The sequence below is a fragment of the Kockovaella imperatae genome, assembly GCF_002102565.1.
Source record: "Kockovaella imperatae strain NRRL Y-17943 chromosome Unknown BD324scaffold_1, whole genome shotgun sequence".
NCBI lineage: Eukaryota > Fungi > Basidiomycota > Tremellomycetes > Tremellales > Cuniculitremaceae > Kockovaella > Kockovaella imperatae.
Genome location: NW_019028941.1, coordinates 1,315,560 through 1,329,368, shown reverse-complemented (window position 1 = coordinate 1,329,368; position 13,809 = coordinate 1,315,560). Strand labels below are relative to the sequence as shown.

General features: G+C 52.1%; 6 protein-coding genes across 6 annotated transcripts; 1 reads left to right on the top strand and 5 right to left on the bottom strand.

The window, feature by feature from the left end:
- Positions 1–160: 160 nt before the first annotated feature.
- On the bottom strand, positions 161–1,524 carry BD324DRAFT_612908 (hypothetical protein). Its single transcript, XM_022014454.1, has 7 exons — positions 1,501–1,524; positions 1,229–1,427; positions 1,111–1,175; positions 901–1,044; positions 600–838; positions 427–544; positions 161–370 (listed from the first exon to the last, which is right to left on the bottom strand). The coding sequence occupies exons 2-7, from the start codon at positions 1,344–1,346 to the stop codon at positions 182–184; spliced, it is 873 nt and encodes a 290-aa protein (XP_021874698.1). The 5' UTR covers positions 1,347–1,427; positions 1,501–1,524; the 3' UTR covers positions 161–181.
- A 79-nt stretch (positions 1,525–1,603) lies between these two features.
- On the top strand, positions 1,604–3,996 carry BD324DRAFT_574604 (putative cytoplasm protein; the record flags this gene model as incomplete). Its single annotated transcript, XM_022013070.1, has 11 exons — positions 1,604–1,685; positions 1,764–1,910; positions 2,017–2,205; positions 2,265–2,332; positions 2,388–2,538; positions 2,583–2,656; positions 2,707–2,975; positions 3,034–3,158; positions 3,213–3,298; positions 3,350–3,468; positions 3,531–3,996. 11 exons carry the CDS (start codon positions 1,604–1,606, stop codon positions 3,994–3,996), a joined length of 1,776 nt encoding a protein of 591 aa, XP_021874697.1.
- Positions 3,997–4,097: 101 nt separating this feature from the next.
- On the bottom strand, positions 4,098–5,590 carry BD324DRAFT_33860 (tubulin binding cofactor C-domain-containing protein). The gene is made up of 4 exons (XM_022012521.1): positions 5,464–5,590; positions 5,269–5,399; positions 4,534–5,127; positions 4,098–4,469 (listed from the first exon to the last, which is right to left on the bottom strand). Exons 1-4 carry the CDS (start codon positions 5,519–5,521, stop codon positions 4,200–4,202), a joined length of 1,053 nt encoding a protein of 350 aa, XP_021874696.1. The 5' UTR covers positions 5,522–5,590; the 3' UTR covers positions 4,098–4,199.
- Positions 5,591–5,902: 312 nt separating this feature from the next.
- On the bottom strand, positions 5,903–7,330 carry BD324DRAFT_647916 (hypothetical protein; the record flags this gene model as incomplete). Its single annotated transcript, XM_022017741.1, has 4 exons — positions 5,903–6,169; positions 6,245–6,961; positions 7,015–7,111; positions 7,176–7,330. The coding sequence occupies 4 exons, from the start codon at positions 7,328–7,330 to the stop codon at positions 5,903–5,905; spliced, it is 1,236 nt and encodes a 411-aa protein (XP_021874695.1).
- A 1,804-nt stretch (positions 7,331–9,134) lies between these two features.
- BD324DRAFT_640712 (hypothetical protein) lies at positions 9,135–11,504 on the bottom strand (the record flags this gene model as incomplete). Its single annotated transcript, XM_022017366.1, has 8 exons — positions 9,135–9,313; positions 9,384–9,492; positions 9,547–10,180; positions 10,238–10,388; positions 10,456–10,549; positions 10,609–10,714; positions 10,774–10,954; positions 10,991–11,504. 8 exons carry the CDS (start codon positions 11,502–11,504, stop codon positions 9,135–9,137), a joined length of 1,968 nt encoding a protein of 655 aa, XP_021874694.1.
- A 691-nt stretch (positions 11,505–12,195) lies between these two features.
- Positions 12,196–13,777, bottom strand: BD324DRAFT_647914 (hypothetical protein; the record flags this gene model as incomplete). The annotated part of the gene is made up of 8 exons (XM_022017740.1): positions 12,196–12,244; positions 12,295–12,415; positions 12,466–12,605; positions 12,650–12,770; positions 12,845–12,944; positions 13,006–13,230; positions 13,582–13,679; positions 13,747–13,777. The coding sequence occupies 8 exons, from the start codon at positions 13,775–13,777 to the stop codon at positions 12,196–12,198; spliced, it is 885 nt and encodes a 294-aa protein (XP_021874693.1).
- Between the last annotated feature and the right edge of the window lie 32 nt (positions 13,778–13,809).

Genomic DNA, 13,809 nt, shown 5'->3' with positions numbered 1-13,809 from the left:
ACGCGGAGAGGAGGGGGAAAAAGCTCAAAGCCGAGAAAGAGGTCAGTCCTGAAATCGCGAGGTTTTGGCGGCGGTTGCCGCTGATTCGAACCAAGCCTGCATGAGCCTTGCATTGATGAAGGGCATGTGTCCGGCCATATAGCGCAGCATCGTCGTAATACATAGAGCACGTATGCATGTTCTACCTCGCGGCAGGTTGAGAAGCAGACAGTACAGCTCTACGAGCGCTGAGACCCTTTCCATCCGCTGCTAATAATCTCTCCGTGGCTAAAGCGTCTAAAGCTTGTAATAGGGTCGGCTTGGTGGCCATTTCTTCAGGTACAGACGTGTCATTTTCAGCCGCAGCGTCGCTCATCAGCCGGCGGAGAGACTGAGGCAATGTCAATTGAGGACCTAGGCTCGGTATTTGTCAGGGTATCGACTGACCAGCTTGACACCCCACCATGACCTCGTCCGGCAAGATTCTTCCTTTGCGCCTGGTGAGCTTGGATCGGTCTGCATCTCAGTCGCCCGGAGAAAGTACTTCAACGCGAGCTGGTAATCTCTGAGATACACGTCAGCACTACTTAGATCCCTTGATTGACAGTGTCATGTCCCACCCCATCGTATAAGCGGTCTCTCCTGCCCTGCACACGGCGGCACTGTCCCATGCTTGAATGACCAGCAAATGTCCAAGAGCAGTCAGTGATTGCGGGTACAATCCCAGATCCGCATAGAGTTCTGCAAGAAGAGACCATCCATTCGGATCAGAGTAGAAGATATCGAGGTACGATAAGAGGCTCGTGATGGCGGCAGAGGGGTTGTTCAGCTGGAGAGCGATGAGTCGTTGGTGAGCGGGCTGAAAAGTAGGCCTGATCAGTACGAGCCCGACAGGTGAGCAGAGAACTCAGGCCGGCGTACAATATTCGTCTCGCTGACTTTGAGGAGACCAGAGTATGCTTCTTTGGCCTTTTCAAACTCTCCTCTTGCTTCTAGTTGTAGTCCGACAAGGATGTCAACTCGAGGAGAAGCCTTGAACCGGATAGCCATCCGGGCGAATTGGCGCTACGAGCGAGCGTACGTGAGCATCTTGCACAAGTGATGTAGACTTCACCAAGCCAGACGACTCACCTGAGCAACATCACTTCTTCCAATGTCTAAAGCAGCTATGGCGAGTTGTTCCCGAATAGCCCATTCTGCGTGCTCCGTGAGCTTTCGAGTGGGATTTGGGCGCGACGCTGCAACTCACGATCCTCGCCGAGTCCACCTTTCTTCAATACCCTCATAGCGATATCCACTACCTCTTCTGAATGCCTCGCCCCTAATCTTCGCCATCTCGCTAACTGCTCCACGTCCGAGAGTGTCATGGTAAATGGTGCGATAGATCAAGACACAGGAATGCAGCCGATGTGGTTCACGTCCGAGCCGTTCGAATGAGGGGGACTTTTCTAATGTCAAAGGTTATCGATTAGAGGGAAACTCTAATGATTGAATCCATTCAAATTGATATCGGCTACCTACCGGGCAGACGAACGACGAGGCCCAAGAAGCCAAGGGTCAGTCAGGTCGACCTTCGTTCTGGAGACGTGTTGTGTCGTTGATCATCAGCGCCAACAATCTCATCATGGCAGCACCACTCTACGTGACTCAATCTGGAAGGCTATGGCACGCAGGTCTCATTCTCATCTGTACCGTCGGTCTGCCAGGTAAGTGAGCTAGATCCTCGGCTCTCTTTCACCATATCCTTGTGGTATTTTAGTGAACTGACGAAAGCACGTCTCCAGCCCGAGGCAAGACGCATCTATCTCGAGCACTGGAACGATACCTTAGATGGCTCGGAGTCAAGACTCGCGTGTATTCCTTGGGCGACTACAGGCGAAAAGTGCTCGGGGGAGCGGATTCCTTGCCCTCCGATTATTTCGTAACGAATGGTGAGTACGCAGAGCGGAGCGTTGCATTGCATCGGATGGTATCCTGTGCAAGTCTCTCTGAGACCCTTGGACACTGAGGACTGATGCCTTCCTTTTGCTATCTCAGCGCCGCGATCAGGCTCAACCGACGCATTACGCCAAAGTATAAAAAACCAGCTGGAAGATCAGATCTGGGACTTCTTCACCGTCCAGGGCGGCCAGGTGGTCATCTACGATGCGAACAATGGAGACAAGATTTCCCGTAAACAATGTTTCGACAAATTCGAGCCGAGAGGTGTTCATGTTATCTTCATGGGTGTGTCACAGAGTGACAAGCCAGGCGACGCTCTGTCCGACTGACATCTCCGGCCCCAGAATCCATTTGTGACAAGGTTGATATCATCGAAGCGAACATTCGATCTGTCAAACTTTCATCACCAGACGTGAGGATATAGTCTGCTCCGATTGTCAACTTTCCTGACTGATGATGGGACCCAGTACGTCGGATGGGAGGCGGAAGCTGCGGTCGCGGATTACTGGTCACGTATTCGAGACCAAGAAGCAGTATACGAATCAGTGACCGTCGACGAAGGACCTTTCGTCAAGGTCATGAACGTCGGCGAGCGGATCGAAGTGAATCGAATTGAGGGTGAGTCCTGGATCCAAGCTTTCTAAACTCATGATCAACTCAAGGGTATCTTCAAACGCGGTGTTGTTTCTTCTTGATGAATATACATACGACACCCCGGACCATCTACTTTGCACGCGTGAGTCTTACTGCCCGATCGACTACCGAGCTAATGCTCTGAATCCCCAGTCTGGTCAATCACTCATCGAACACTCATACAAGGCCGATTCAGACCTCTCACCTGCAGGTTGGGAATACGCCGAAAGGCTCAAAGCTGCTGTTGCAGCGCGTCGAAAAGCCTTACGAGAGGAGAGAAGAGCGAACGGAGAGACATTAGGGACTGAGAACCCGTTACTCGTTTGGACGTCTGCTAGGCGAAGAGCGTACCATACGGCCTGGCCATTCGTTCATGCGGGGTACAAGGTGGAGCAGAAACCGATCATGAGTGAGATCAATCCGTGAGTAGCTATACAAACAGCGTATCCTAGGTGACTAGGCTCAACAAACTTTCTCTAGAGGCGTGTGGGATGGACTGTCGTCTCAAGAAGCGATGGAGCGGTATCCAGACGAATGGGAGAGATTCTTGGCTGATCCATATGCGCATCGTGCGCCGAGAGCAGAGTCTTATCACGATCTGAGTGGTGAGTACGGCTCATGTATCCAGGGATGTAGCTGAGTGTCTCTTTCTTCCTCAGTACGACTCGAGCCGTGCATTTTTGAGCTCGAGCGAGTGAGAGACGATCTACTCATTATTGGACATGCGTCCGTCATCCGGTGTCTGGTGAGTAGGGTCAGTATGACAAGGCGCTTCCCGCTCATCCTCAACGTCAAGCTCGCCTATCTCGTCGGTCTGCCACCAAATGAAGTCCCGGCGGTCGAGATCGCCCGAGGGGATCTGGTAGAAGTGACGCCAGCGTCATACGGAGTCATGACCCGAGCTTTCCATTTCTGGTAAGTTGTCCATCTGTTCCCCCCTCTCTACATACATATTTTCGCTCATTCTCCCTTTACAGGTCCGGTGAAGGTCGAGGTGATCAAAGTGGTCAGAACCTCTATGAGAACTTTGCCGAAGCGACCTCTGGGAAGGGGACTGTCCTTCCTGAGTCTGGAGTCAACTTTGCAGCCGACGTGGAGAATATGGAATCAGAAGCAGCGGAAGAAGAAGCGAAAGATAAAGAGATCAAAGCGGAATTGGTGAAGGATGCGTTGAGGAAGCGGTTGGGGAGTACAGATGGGACGAGGTCAGCTCCTTCTGAACCTCAGGGAATGGGTCCAGGCGAGGATGCAAGGTCTCACAAGGCTAGGCGAGCGAGTAGAAGTCGGAAAATGGAGGTATTCACCCCAGAGGATGATGAAGACGAGGATGAAAATGAGGAGGAGGATGAGGGGGAGGAGATCGCCGGTGGACCTGGAGGTTTTAAGACACCCGAAGGGACGCAAAGTATGATTTCCCCTCAGCGTCTTCAGAAGAGCGTCTAGGTCGGAAGTCGTACGCGGCGTCTCCATTACGCTCTCAACCTGTTAATCACTCGCATTGGCTTTCATCTCGCTTTCATATCTTGTACATTGTTTGATTACCGAGTTTTTAATCTGTTGTGTACTATCCTACATATTGCTCTTTGATGCATCTATCGGTATTCTACTTGGCCGTTGCTTGCGCCTTGGCTCTATGGCGAAATCCTTCACCCGGCATCGCCCTCTGATATCGGCTGATCCACATAGATCCAATTTGGCGATGTACTCGGTTTGACCCAGCTGAAATCGGCAACCTCGTGTACCCGGTTTGACAGTCTAATTCTGCCTCCCGCATCAGAGCCCGGATCAGGGCTCAGGTCTCGATCTGAGCAGTGCGTGTCCAAAGGTCTGAAAGTGAGGTGTGAACATGCCTCGATGATGGGTACTGAAGGGATGTAAAGAGATATATCACAGCGTGTGGAAGTATGAATTCGGAACTGATCCCAAGCGGGGTGTCAATGGCCTGACTTTCACTTCGCTCTGACCAGTCCCCCAACTCACCTGCTGTAATGAGGCAAAGATCTTGCAGTCCTTCAAATCATGTAGCATCGCACTCCCATTCATCTCTCCAATGATCAACGTACACCGGTCCAAGTTCCGAGCATGTAAGGAGCTCAGACCTGTACTTTGTGCCCCGTCGCCGGTATACATTGTACTCGTATTCGTACCTGTATTTGAGTCTGGTCTGAGGTCGATCGTGCAATCCTCCAAGTGCTCTAACGAGAGTGTCCAGCCGCCTTTGAGCCCGTTATCGCTGTCTATAGAGGAATCAGGTAATTCAAGAGCTGATAGATCTATCCGAGCGTTTTGTCTATGCGTAATCGTTCGGTGGATGGAGGACGGACCAGCAGTCGGCAGCGGAATCGATTCACCAAGCGCGGGCAAAGAGGAAGGCGAAATATCTCGTGAAATGTCTTGTTGCGGTTGTGTAGCCGTCGACTGGTCGGTCAGATCTTTTGGAACCGTTGTTCCTGATGAAGCGATCGTACCAGCTTGATTCGAGCTCAGTATTCCCTTGTTCGCGAATGAAAACTTGGTCTTTGGTCTTGATTTCGCTCGAAGGGTTGAGATCCTATTCTCGAGCTCTCGGAGTTGCTTCAAATGTCAGGCGACTATTAGCACGGTTTCCTCCACCTTGGCTGATGAGGCCCGCGAAGCAGACTACATCCTTGCTGACTTCCGCCCCCCCGCGAAAGCAAGGGACATGGCGGCTCGCTCTCCATAATACCAACTCACCAGCTCATAGTTCCTCTGGTCGTACGGTGGTAGACTTGACCTGACTTCCGCCAGCTGGCTCTTGAGTTCGGTCATCATCTGGGTAACTTCGGAGAATTGTGGACCAGGAGCATCTAAAAGCGATACGATACCTATAGTGGAATAGGATGTCAGCTCATTTGTCGTTGGAATCCATGAAGACGACCCTCGACTCACCTGATTTGCCAGCTTGAAAGGTCTGATGGAACTCAGCAGAGGTGCTGATGGAAGCCATGTCCGCTCAGAAAACGCTCCTGTCCCACCGCACCTCAAGATGAGGCGAAGAGTCCACCAGTGAGCCGACCCGGTGGAATTTCACTTTAATCTCCGATGAAACGCGATTCGGCCGGCGTTTCGGATTACAGGCAAGAGAGAGACCTGTAAACATCTTACGGACAGGACCGAGCCATACATACTCGACACCTGTTTTGTACCGATACACGTTGCATTGTTGATTAATGTCTGGACAAGTCTGAAGAAGACGAAAAAGCTATAGAGACAGGGAAACAAAAAAGAGAAAGGACGAAAAGCTACCAATGTTCTCATGCAGACACACAATCACGGTACCACTAAACGGCCGGGGATCCTTGGGGCCAGATTTTTCTCTCTTTACATCTTACATCAACAACCAGGCACCTCCGACGACGGCTCCGATGGCTCCGAGAAGGATGCTTCCCATTCCACCCTGGGAGACGAGTTGAGCGCGAGTGAATGCAGCTCCTGAAGTGCTAGATCCACTGCCACTGGTCTGAGCGGCGGAAGTCGCGGCCGTCATGGCACCAGTGGCTTCAGTCATGGTCATTTGGTTGTTGATCCCAGAGCTGTAAGCTGATGCAGCGGCACTAGGGTCGGACATGGTGTTGAGGAGGAGGCCGTCGATGATCTATCGGAGAGGGAAAGGGGGAGGTCAGTGTGCGTGCATTTGGAACAAATTTCCTCCCTTTTCGAGACGACTCACGTGCATGACACCGTTGTTGAGAATGATATCGCTCTGAACGATCATGGCGGTAGAGTTTGCGCTCATGACATAAGTTCCCGACGAGTTGGTCATGAATTTGAATGGTTCACCAGCGGCCGAGGTGTAGTTTCCGGAAGAGAGATCAGGGGAGTAGACGATGGAACCGTTGATGACGTGGTTGGCGAGGACGGTTTGGATCATGGACGAGTTGAGTTGACCGACTTGACTCATGACGGCAGAGATGGCAGCGTCGTTGGGTGCAAAGACGGTGATTGCCTCTGCCATTTCCAGAGGTTCAAGGAGACCAGCTTTCTCAACGACTCCAGCGAGGGAGGGGACGAATTCCATGGCGGCTCCAGAGACGTTGAGAGGGAGCATGAGGACTTCGTCAATGATGTAAATCTTTAGGTTGGCTGCGGTGGTTCCGTTACCCATGGCAGTGACGTTCATCATTGGCTCGACGATCATAAAGTCGGAAGCGTTGGAAGACATCTTCGACAGGACCAAAGGAGCACTCTTGTTTCCAGGCAGAGCGTACATGCCCATGTTGAGGAGGGTTCGAGCGATGGTGTGGTTCGGAGACGTAGCAACGGCTGCTCCAGACCAAGTGTTGTTGAGGATGTGGTAGGCCAAGATCTCCGTGACGAGCGTGGCGTTGTTCAAGTCGACGCTGCTAGAGACGTTGGAGAAGGCAGAGTTGGTAGGGGCAAAGACGGTCTAGCGATGTGAGTCAGGTGAGATTCCTTCGGCGGACCGTTTTCATTGCTCACCTTGTTGCCATTTCCTAGCGACGAGAGCAACATCATTCCGTCCGTGCTGTTGGCGATTTTTTCAGCCGCAGATGCCAACATGGTCAAGTTGGCGGATCTGGAAAGAATGATCGTTAGAAGGCAACCACCAATCACCAACACTCCCGAGACCAAGAACTTACTGCAAGGCTCCAAGGACAGCCTGAATGTATCCCGATGAGGAGGACGATGCGCTGCCACTGCTAGCGGCTCCTGAGGCAGAAGCCGAACTAGATTGGGCATATCCGAAAGGCGCGGTGAGAGCCAAAGCGGCCAAAGTGGAGAGTTTGACGTGCATTGTGAGCTGAAGAGTGGAGAAGAGTGATTGATCTGGTGTTGGGAAAGAAGAGGAGAGAGACGTGAGACGGGTTCATCCTCCGTGGCTGATATATATATGACTCTATGGACTTCCGCCTCGCCTCCCTTTCGATCTTCATCCGATTGGATCTCTCGACTGCGCACCGATTTTCACATTTTGTGTCTCTTTCCCTTGCTCCGGAACACGGGTTGGGTTACAATCATCTTTTTCTTTTCTTGGCGATCGCCAGACCCTCCCAGGGCCAAGAGGGGGGGGGGGGGGGGGGGGGGGGCGGGGCGGGGGATGATTGAAGATCGCGGGGTAAAAGGCGGGGAAGAGAGAGAGGCACGAACACGAGAGGATGACATACTACGCCACGCCTTTACCCAATTTCATTTGCCAATTTCCCTACCTTGGATGCGAGGGGCAAAGATAACATAGCATGGGGACCATGTAGTACGGCTCTGAGGCCACCTGTCCCCCCTTGAGCAAATGCGGAAGGGTTATCCGATGATAGTCAAGTGCCCAGGGATGTTCTAAGATTGGAACAAGACACAGAGAGGCAGAAAGACATGGCGAGACAGGGCTTTGATCCGCATTTTCTATTTTACGTCAGTGGAGTTTAGCCTTTCTAAGCTTACTGTCTGCGTGTGGGGTTAGGGAAGGGGCGGGGGAGAGAGAGAGGCACACGTGGTGGATGCTCCTTGACTGCGCATTTTCAGGGATCATAGGCTGTATGTCGGCGAATGGGGATGAAAGAACAATTCTCCGCCGCCCAAGCCACCACCATCTAGCTGCACGCGTCGGTTTGTGGGGAGAGAGTGAGAGGCGCATCTCTAGATCCATCCTTGGATCCGCCCTTCGATGTCAACGCGTCTCTGAAACCCCCACTCTGGTTCATCCGGCGGAACAATGATCGAAAGGGGTAAAAAGGAACATTAGTTTCTCAAGGAACATGTGTGTGGATTTGACAGATCGGCACCATCACGGCGAATCGGAGTATGCCGTAGTAGGGTCCAGACCATGGATCTTTGTCGTCTCACCACTAGAGCCCCCTACTGAGATCGATCCTGAGGAGATTGCGACCAGGGAACCCCCACTCCCACCCCCTCTTCCTTTCAATGAGCTCCTCGGGACAGTCAAGGCCAGAGCGCACTCATCGACTAGGCTCAAACCCAATTCAGATCCGGCCCGGTGAGCCTACTTTCCAATTAGAGTACCTTCTCGCAGGGATTGGTATCGGGTATGACCGAAAAACAAAGGGAAATCGGCGTGTCGTGTCGTGGTGGCGTGTGTCTCCGCGCGTTCTTTCCGCTCCAATCGGAGTATCCCATTGACCCAATCGGACCAGACAGGACTCAAGCAGCCGCTTAACCGGGATCCTTTCAACGAGGGTGCGGCACGCGACGGTCCTCTCTACGCGGTTCAGTGAGAGCTCACTGCTTGTTGGTTCAAAGCTTCACGAGGTAGATGATCATTCATCCTAACATCACCATTCAGATGACCCAGATGTGGGATTGTAGACATTCATCAAAAAGAGAGTGTCCCTGATGCAGACCCCAAAGATTGCCTTATCTCACTACCGTACGGTACTCACTGCTCCCAAATTTCCTTTCTGTATCTAGTTGAAGTCCAACAAAGCCGCCCCGCTGAAGCATAATATCCCCAGTCACTCCTTCTAATATGTCCCATCCCTACCTAGCCCTGTGAAGTCCTGGAAAGCTCCTCACACGATTCACCCCAATGATCCGGCTGGAACGCGCTGTCGCGCTGTCGCTCTGCCTCCGGTCCCCGCATGTCACCCTCACAACCTCCCTGCTAGCCTCGCTTCAATCACATCTGCCACCTTTTCCCCGTCCACTGTGATTTGTTCTCCTTGGAAACCTTCTGGATAGTCCACGTTAGGTAGATTCGGCGCAGTGAAGAACTGATCATGCTGGAACGCGAAGTGCCTGATACCGAGCGCATGGGCTGTCCATTGGTCTGAAACAGCGAACAAGCAAGCCAGGGTCAGCGAACAAATCAATGTCTTCTTCAATCTGCGCCGACTCACAATCCCTTGCGAATCCACCTTTGAAAAACATTTCTATTACTGCACTTCGAGGCGTCGCCGGCATCCAGACGAGATGAGTTAACCCGTTCCCATGGACGCCGAGCATGATCTGTATGAGGACGTATTAGCAATGTGATCACTTCGCTACCCTGTGCTCGCTCACCGTGGTCCTGGCGGCCAATGCTACTTGTTCCTCCTTTGTCATGTGTTCCGCTTCCACAATGATCAATTCAAAGTTTGCCTTTTGCGCTCGTCTCTGTAATGCGCTGACGAGATTATCATGAGATTCAGGTGTCAAGTGTCGTCTGGACTTCTGTCGAGAAATGTACGTCACGATTGGCGTGTACGTTCCAGGCGGAGCCAGTGGCTCGACCGTGTCCAACCCCGCGCCGATACTCAAACCCGCTTTGATACCGCTATCACCTACAGCCACCCCATGTGTATTGACGGCACCGAGCATGGCCGGATCGATGGATCCGTACCCTTCCAAGTTTCGCGCAATGACATCTTCAGAGACCCCAGAGTACCTCAATATCTGTCGACGAATAGGTTCCCACCACCAACGAGAGGTTTTGCCCACTTGAAGTGCCGATGCCACGGTTCTAGATGTAGGCGCTGTCCATTGACCTCGGAATGCGGCGGATCTGTCGGCCAACAGAGCGCGTTCGAAGACGAAAGCCTTGGGTCGAGTTGAAGCCGTCATGACGGCCATGTCTGCAAAGTCTTCAGGGTAGAGTATCGAGACCGAAGGAAAGAGGGCGAACAAGACGAGAGAATTGAATCGAGGACGATCTCGCCTGTAGCATTATCAGTGTCATCATTCGAGCAATGCAGCGATACGGTTGACGACGCACCACTCATTCACGGCTTGGTGCAGGAACCAGATACGTTTCGGTGGAGGTAGAGACGTTTCTCCCGCCGCGGTGATATCTGGGTCTAGACTGCAATACGTTCGCCAAGTGCCCATGAGTAATTCAGCCACGAAGTGATAGTAGTGGTCGATGACTGGACAAATTGAGTGAGTATCGCACCAGCCGCCATGGGTCGAGTGAACAGACCAGACCACACTCACATTGCCCATCGTTGAAGAGCCATGTCGTACCGTCCATTTGGTACACTCTATGTCCCCACAGCTTGGCAGCATGAGCAGGAGTGATGAAGAGGATCTTTTAGAAGAGTGTGTGGAGTGAATACGGCGGCTCGTTTATCCACCACGTCAACCCACCTCGTTCCCTTTCGGTTCTCTAGCTTCCTCATTCCCGGGGTCTCCATTGGCAGGTAGACCTGTCGACGTCATAAGGCGCAGTTCGGGCCATTGTTCACGATCGTCACTATGGCAGAGCCTGTGTTGAGCATCTACTGATGGTTTGTGTTCTGCCGTCAAACTCACGTTACGACGTAAAAGCTTCCATTATACAGATACAGCTTGTCCACCAATGTCCAGCCGGGTTGGAATCCTTTCAATACAGTCGCACTCCCATCTAATGTATCATTCTCATCATCTTCACCATCTCCATCCGCAACGACGGCATCTGAGGAGTCTTCTCCCTCATCCTCTGCATCACCGTCACCTGATTTCACAATTCCACCAGCAGCAGCAACGACACCTAATGCAGGGGCCTTGATGAATCCATGAGTTTGAACGCTCTCTCCAAAAGTCTTTTCGTGCGCGAGAGATCCAACAGCGCAGCTAAGACTCGACTCATCATCATGATCATAAGCTTCTCCAGATCCAGATCCTCCACCACCAGAGAATAACGATCCCCATTTCGTGACGCCGGATAATCGATCCGCGAAGCCTATCCTGCCATCTTCACCAGTTTTCAAGGATCCAGACGTTGAGATATCACTGGCGCTGGGTTTCGGTCGGGAGTTTCGTCGAGGGGGAAGGGAGTGATCAGAAGGATGAAACAACAAGTAGGATAAGAAAAGCGTCAATAGACACAAGAGGATATCTCTCCTCGTTGGCCTAAACACTCGGTGCCTTGATGGTCCCGAGGTATGCGAAGGATTCGGAGCGAAGAATGAAGAGAATCCACTTGGAGGAGCAGGATGCGGAGATCGTGGAGGTGAAGAAGATGAGCCAGAGAGGTATGCAGGAAGAGAAACGCCTCCAGGCATATTGAGCACAGGCATAGTGGATTTGGTAAAAGCCAAGAGACGAGGCAGAGGGTTAACAGTCGGAGCCACGGTCGGTTCAAGATACTCTCTAGAAGGTACTATCCGCTGGAATGTTTGTGTTCTAGGGCCGCAACGTCGGATCGATCGTATGCTCGGAGTGGGATCAGATCTTTTTGCGCGAGGGGAGGGGAAAACGCGTTTTCGTGTGCCGTGCGGTGGTGCCTGGATGTGAGGTTTGTAAATACACCCTTTAGCTTGTCCAACAGCTGGCGATTTTTGACAAGTGCGTCCTTCGAGATCTGCAAGGTCAGTCCAAACTGGCCCCAAAGTGCGACTACAGCCTTCGAGGGTCAACAGTGAAACAACATGCACTTCAGACTGTCAGGACGATGAGGAGGAAAAACGTTTGCGGGACCAAATTCCAGACTTTTGGGTGTTCAAAAATTCCGCCCCACGCCATCATAGCCGCCCTCAGTCATTGAACATGTTTGCATTGAATACATTTGTCATGGGATCGAAGACGAGAAAACAGAGCGAGGATTGACAGAGAAAAAAGACTGGGGAGAGCAAAGAACGAGTCGAAAAAGAAGACGGGGGGGAATAAGTAAAAACGTTCGTAGTAGTAGGGTATGGAAAACTATCCCTCGTGCCACCGTGTTCCCATTCAGTCCTCGCTAGTCATCGAGTCAATCTACTGTCGCTTGGGGAGCTCGTGGTCGGCGTACTCCTTTCCGGCCCATCTGAGAAAAGTGTTAGAAACGTGGTGATCCGGGTGGTGCAGCCTACTCACCCTTCCAACCCACTGAGGGTCAAGAGTCCGACGGCAATGTAAGACAGCGTTCGTCGATCCCAGTGTCTGTGCCAGTTCTCATAGGCGTAGTATCCGAGAGTTCCGAGGACACCGAGGTTCACTGAATAAAATGTCAGGACAGATCACACGACAAGCCAGTTCGTGACTCACAGATTCCAGCAAGACCACCAAAGACACCAGGTCGGAGAATGACTTCCTTGGCCCGGAGGTAGGCTCGAGATCCTTCTCTCTTGGCTCGCTCAGCCTCAGCTCGGCCCTCGGCAGTGTCGAGGTAAGAATCGGCAACGTATCTGGCGGGAAATGAGATGCTGTTCAGTGAATACTGAAGACTCACCCCTCAGCTCCGAAGAGGGCCAAAGTTCCAGCGACGGCTCCTCCGACAATCCGTCTGTCCCAAGGCTGGTCTCTGCGGGTATAGGCGTAGTATCCGAGGGTTCCGAGAATACCGACGTTGACTGGAGGATGTCTGGTGTCAGTCCAAAAAGAAAATAAAAAGGGGCTTGCTGGACAGTGCTCATTTGCCACTCACCGACTCCCATCAATCCTCCAAGGGTTCCAGGTCGGAGAACGACGTCCTTGGTCTTCTCCCAGTATTGAGCGGCGGCACCTTCGGCGTGGTCGAGTTCGTCCTGAGAAAATGGGTCAGGGGGAATGGTCTCGCGAGAGCGTGTGTGATTTCACACCACTCACTCCGGCCTTTCGTCCCATCTTCTTTCCCTTGTTTTGCCAGCTTTCACCTGATTCGGGCATGTTGATATCTTTCTTGTGAGGTGCAGGTAGAGGAGTAGGAGCCGAGTCGGAAGTGTGAGGTTGATACGAGTCTGCCGGATGGAGAGTCACTGGTTCAGGGGGAGCTTGACCAGTAGGGTGGTAGTCTGGGTGATTTGGATCTGATCCCGGTGGAAGGACGTTGATCTGGAGGTTGATATACGTATGAGTTGATGAGAACGATGAAGAAGAAAGATGGAGGTAGGAAAGAGAGATGAGGATATATAGGAGGGGAAAAATGGAAAGGAAAGAGGGAAAGAGAGAGAGAGACAGCGATCCTATGGCATCATAGGCTGGATGAGGTCGTGGGACGGAATCAAAAAAAGGGGGAAGATATCGGACAAGAGGAAAAAGTGACGTCACGTGTGAGGAACACTAATCCCCATTAGGAATGAACAGGTAATAATGGATCGATGGGATGATCGAATGATAATGGGCCAACCGAGAAAACTTTCTCACGCTCGTCTCTCGTCTCCTCCCAGTCACTCACTCACTCACCTTGGAATCAAACGTTGGATGACTATTGCTGTCACTGCTGCTGGAAGTAGCACCGTCTGCGAGATGTGGATCGGGCTTGGGCATCTCCCCAAAGGGAACTATTAAGGGTGGGTGGGTCAGTGAGAAGAAGATCAGAGAGAGAGTACACAAGCAGTGCCGACTCACTGTTATGCGAAGCGACAGATGCGTAGGACATGATGTGCGGTGTTATGGAATGTTGTCAATGAC

Bases quoted from the DNA above. Each gene is read 5' to 3' on its own strand.
- BD324DRAFT_612908 (XM_022014454.1), bottom strand. From the start codon at position 1,346: ATGACACTCTCGGACGTGGAGCAGTTAGCGAGATGGCGAAGATTAGGG. The intron at 1,045-1,110 runs GTGAGTCGTCTG...GCTCGCTCGTAG, and splicing joins GAAGAAGTGATGTTGCTCAG to CGCCAATTCGCCCGGATGGC. The intron at 545-599 runs GTGGGACATGAC...CGTGTATCTCAG, and splicing joins GAGACCGCTTATACGATGGG to AGATTACCAGCTCGCGTTGA.
- BD324DRAFT_33860 (XM_022012521.1), bottom strand. From the start codon at position 5,521: ATGGCTTCCATCAGCACCTCTGCTGAGTTCCATCAGACCTTTCAAGCT. The intron at 5,400-5,463 runs GTGAGTCGAGGG...ATTCCACTATAG, and splicing joins CTTTCAAGCTGGCAAATCAG to GTATCGTATCGCTTTTAGAT. The intron at 5,128-5,268 runs GTGAGTTGGTAT...TGACATTTGAAG, and splicing joins ACCAGAGGAACTATGAGCTG to CAACTCCGAGAGCTCGAGAA.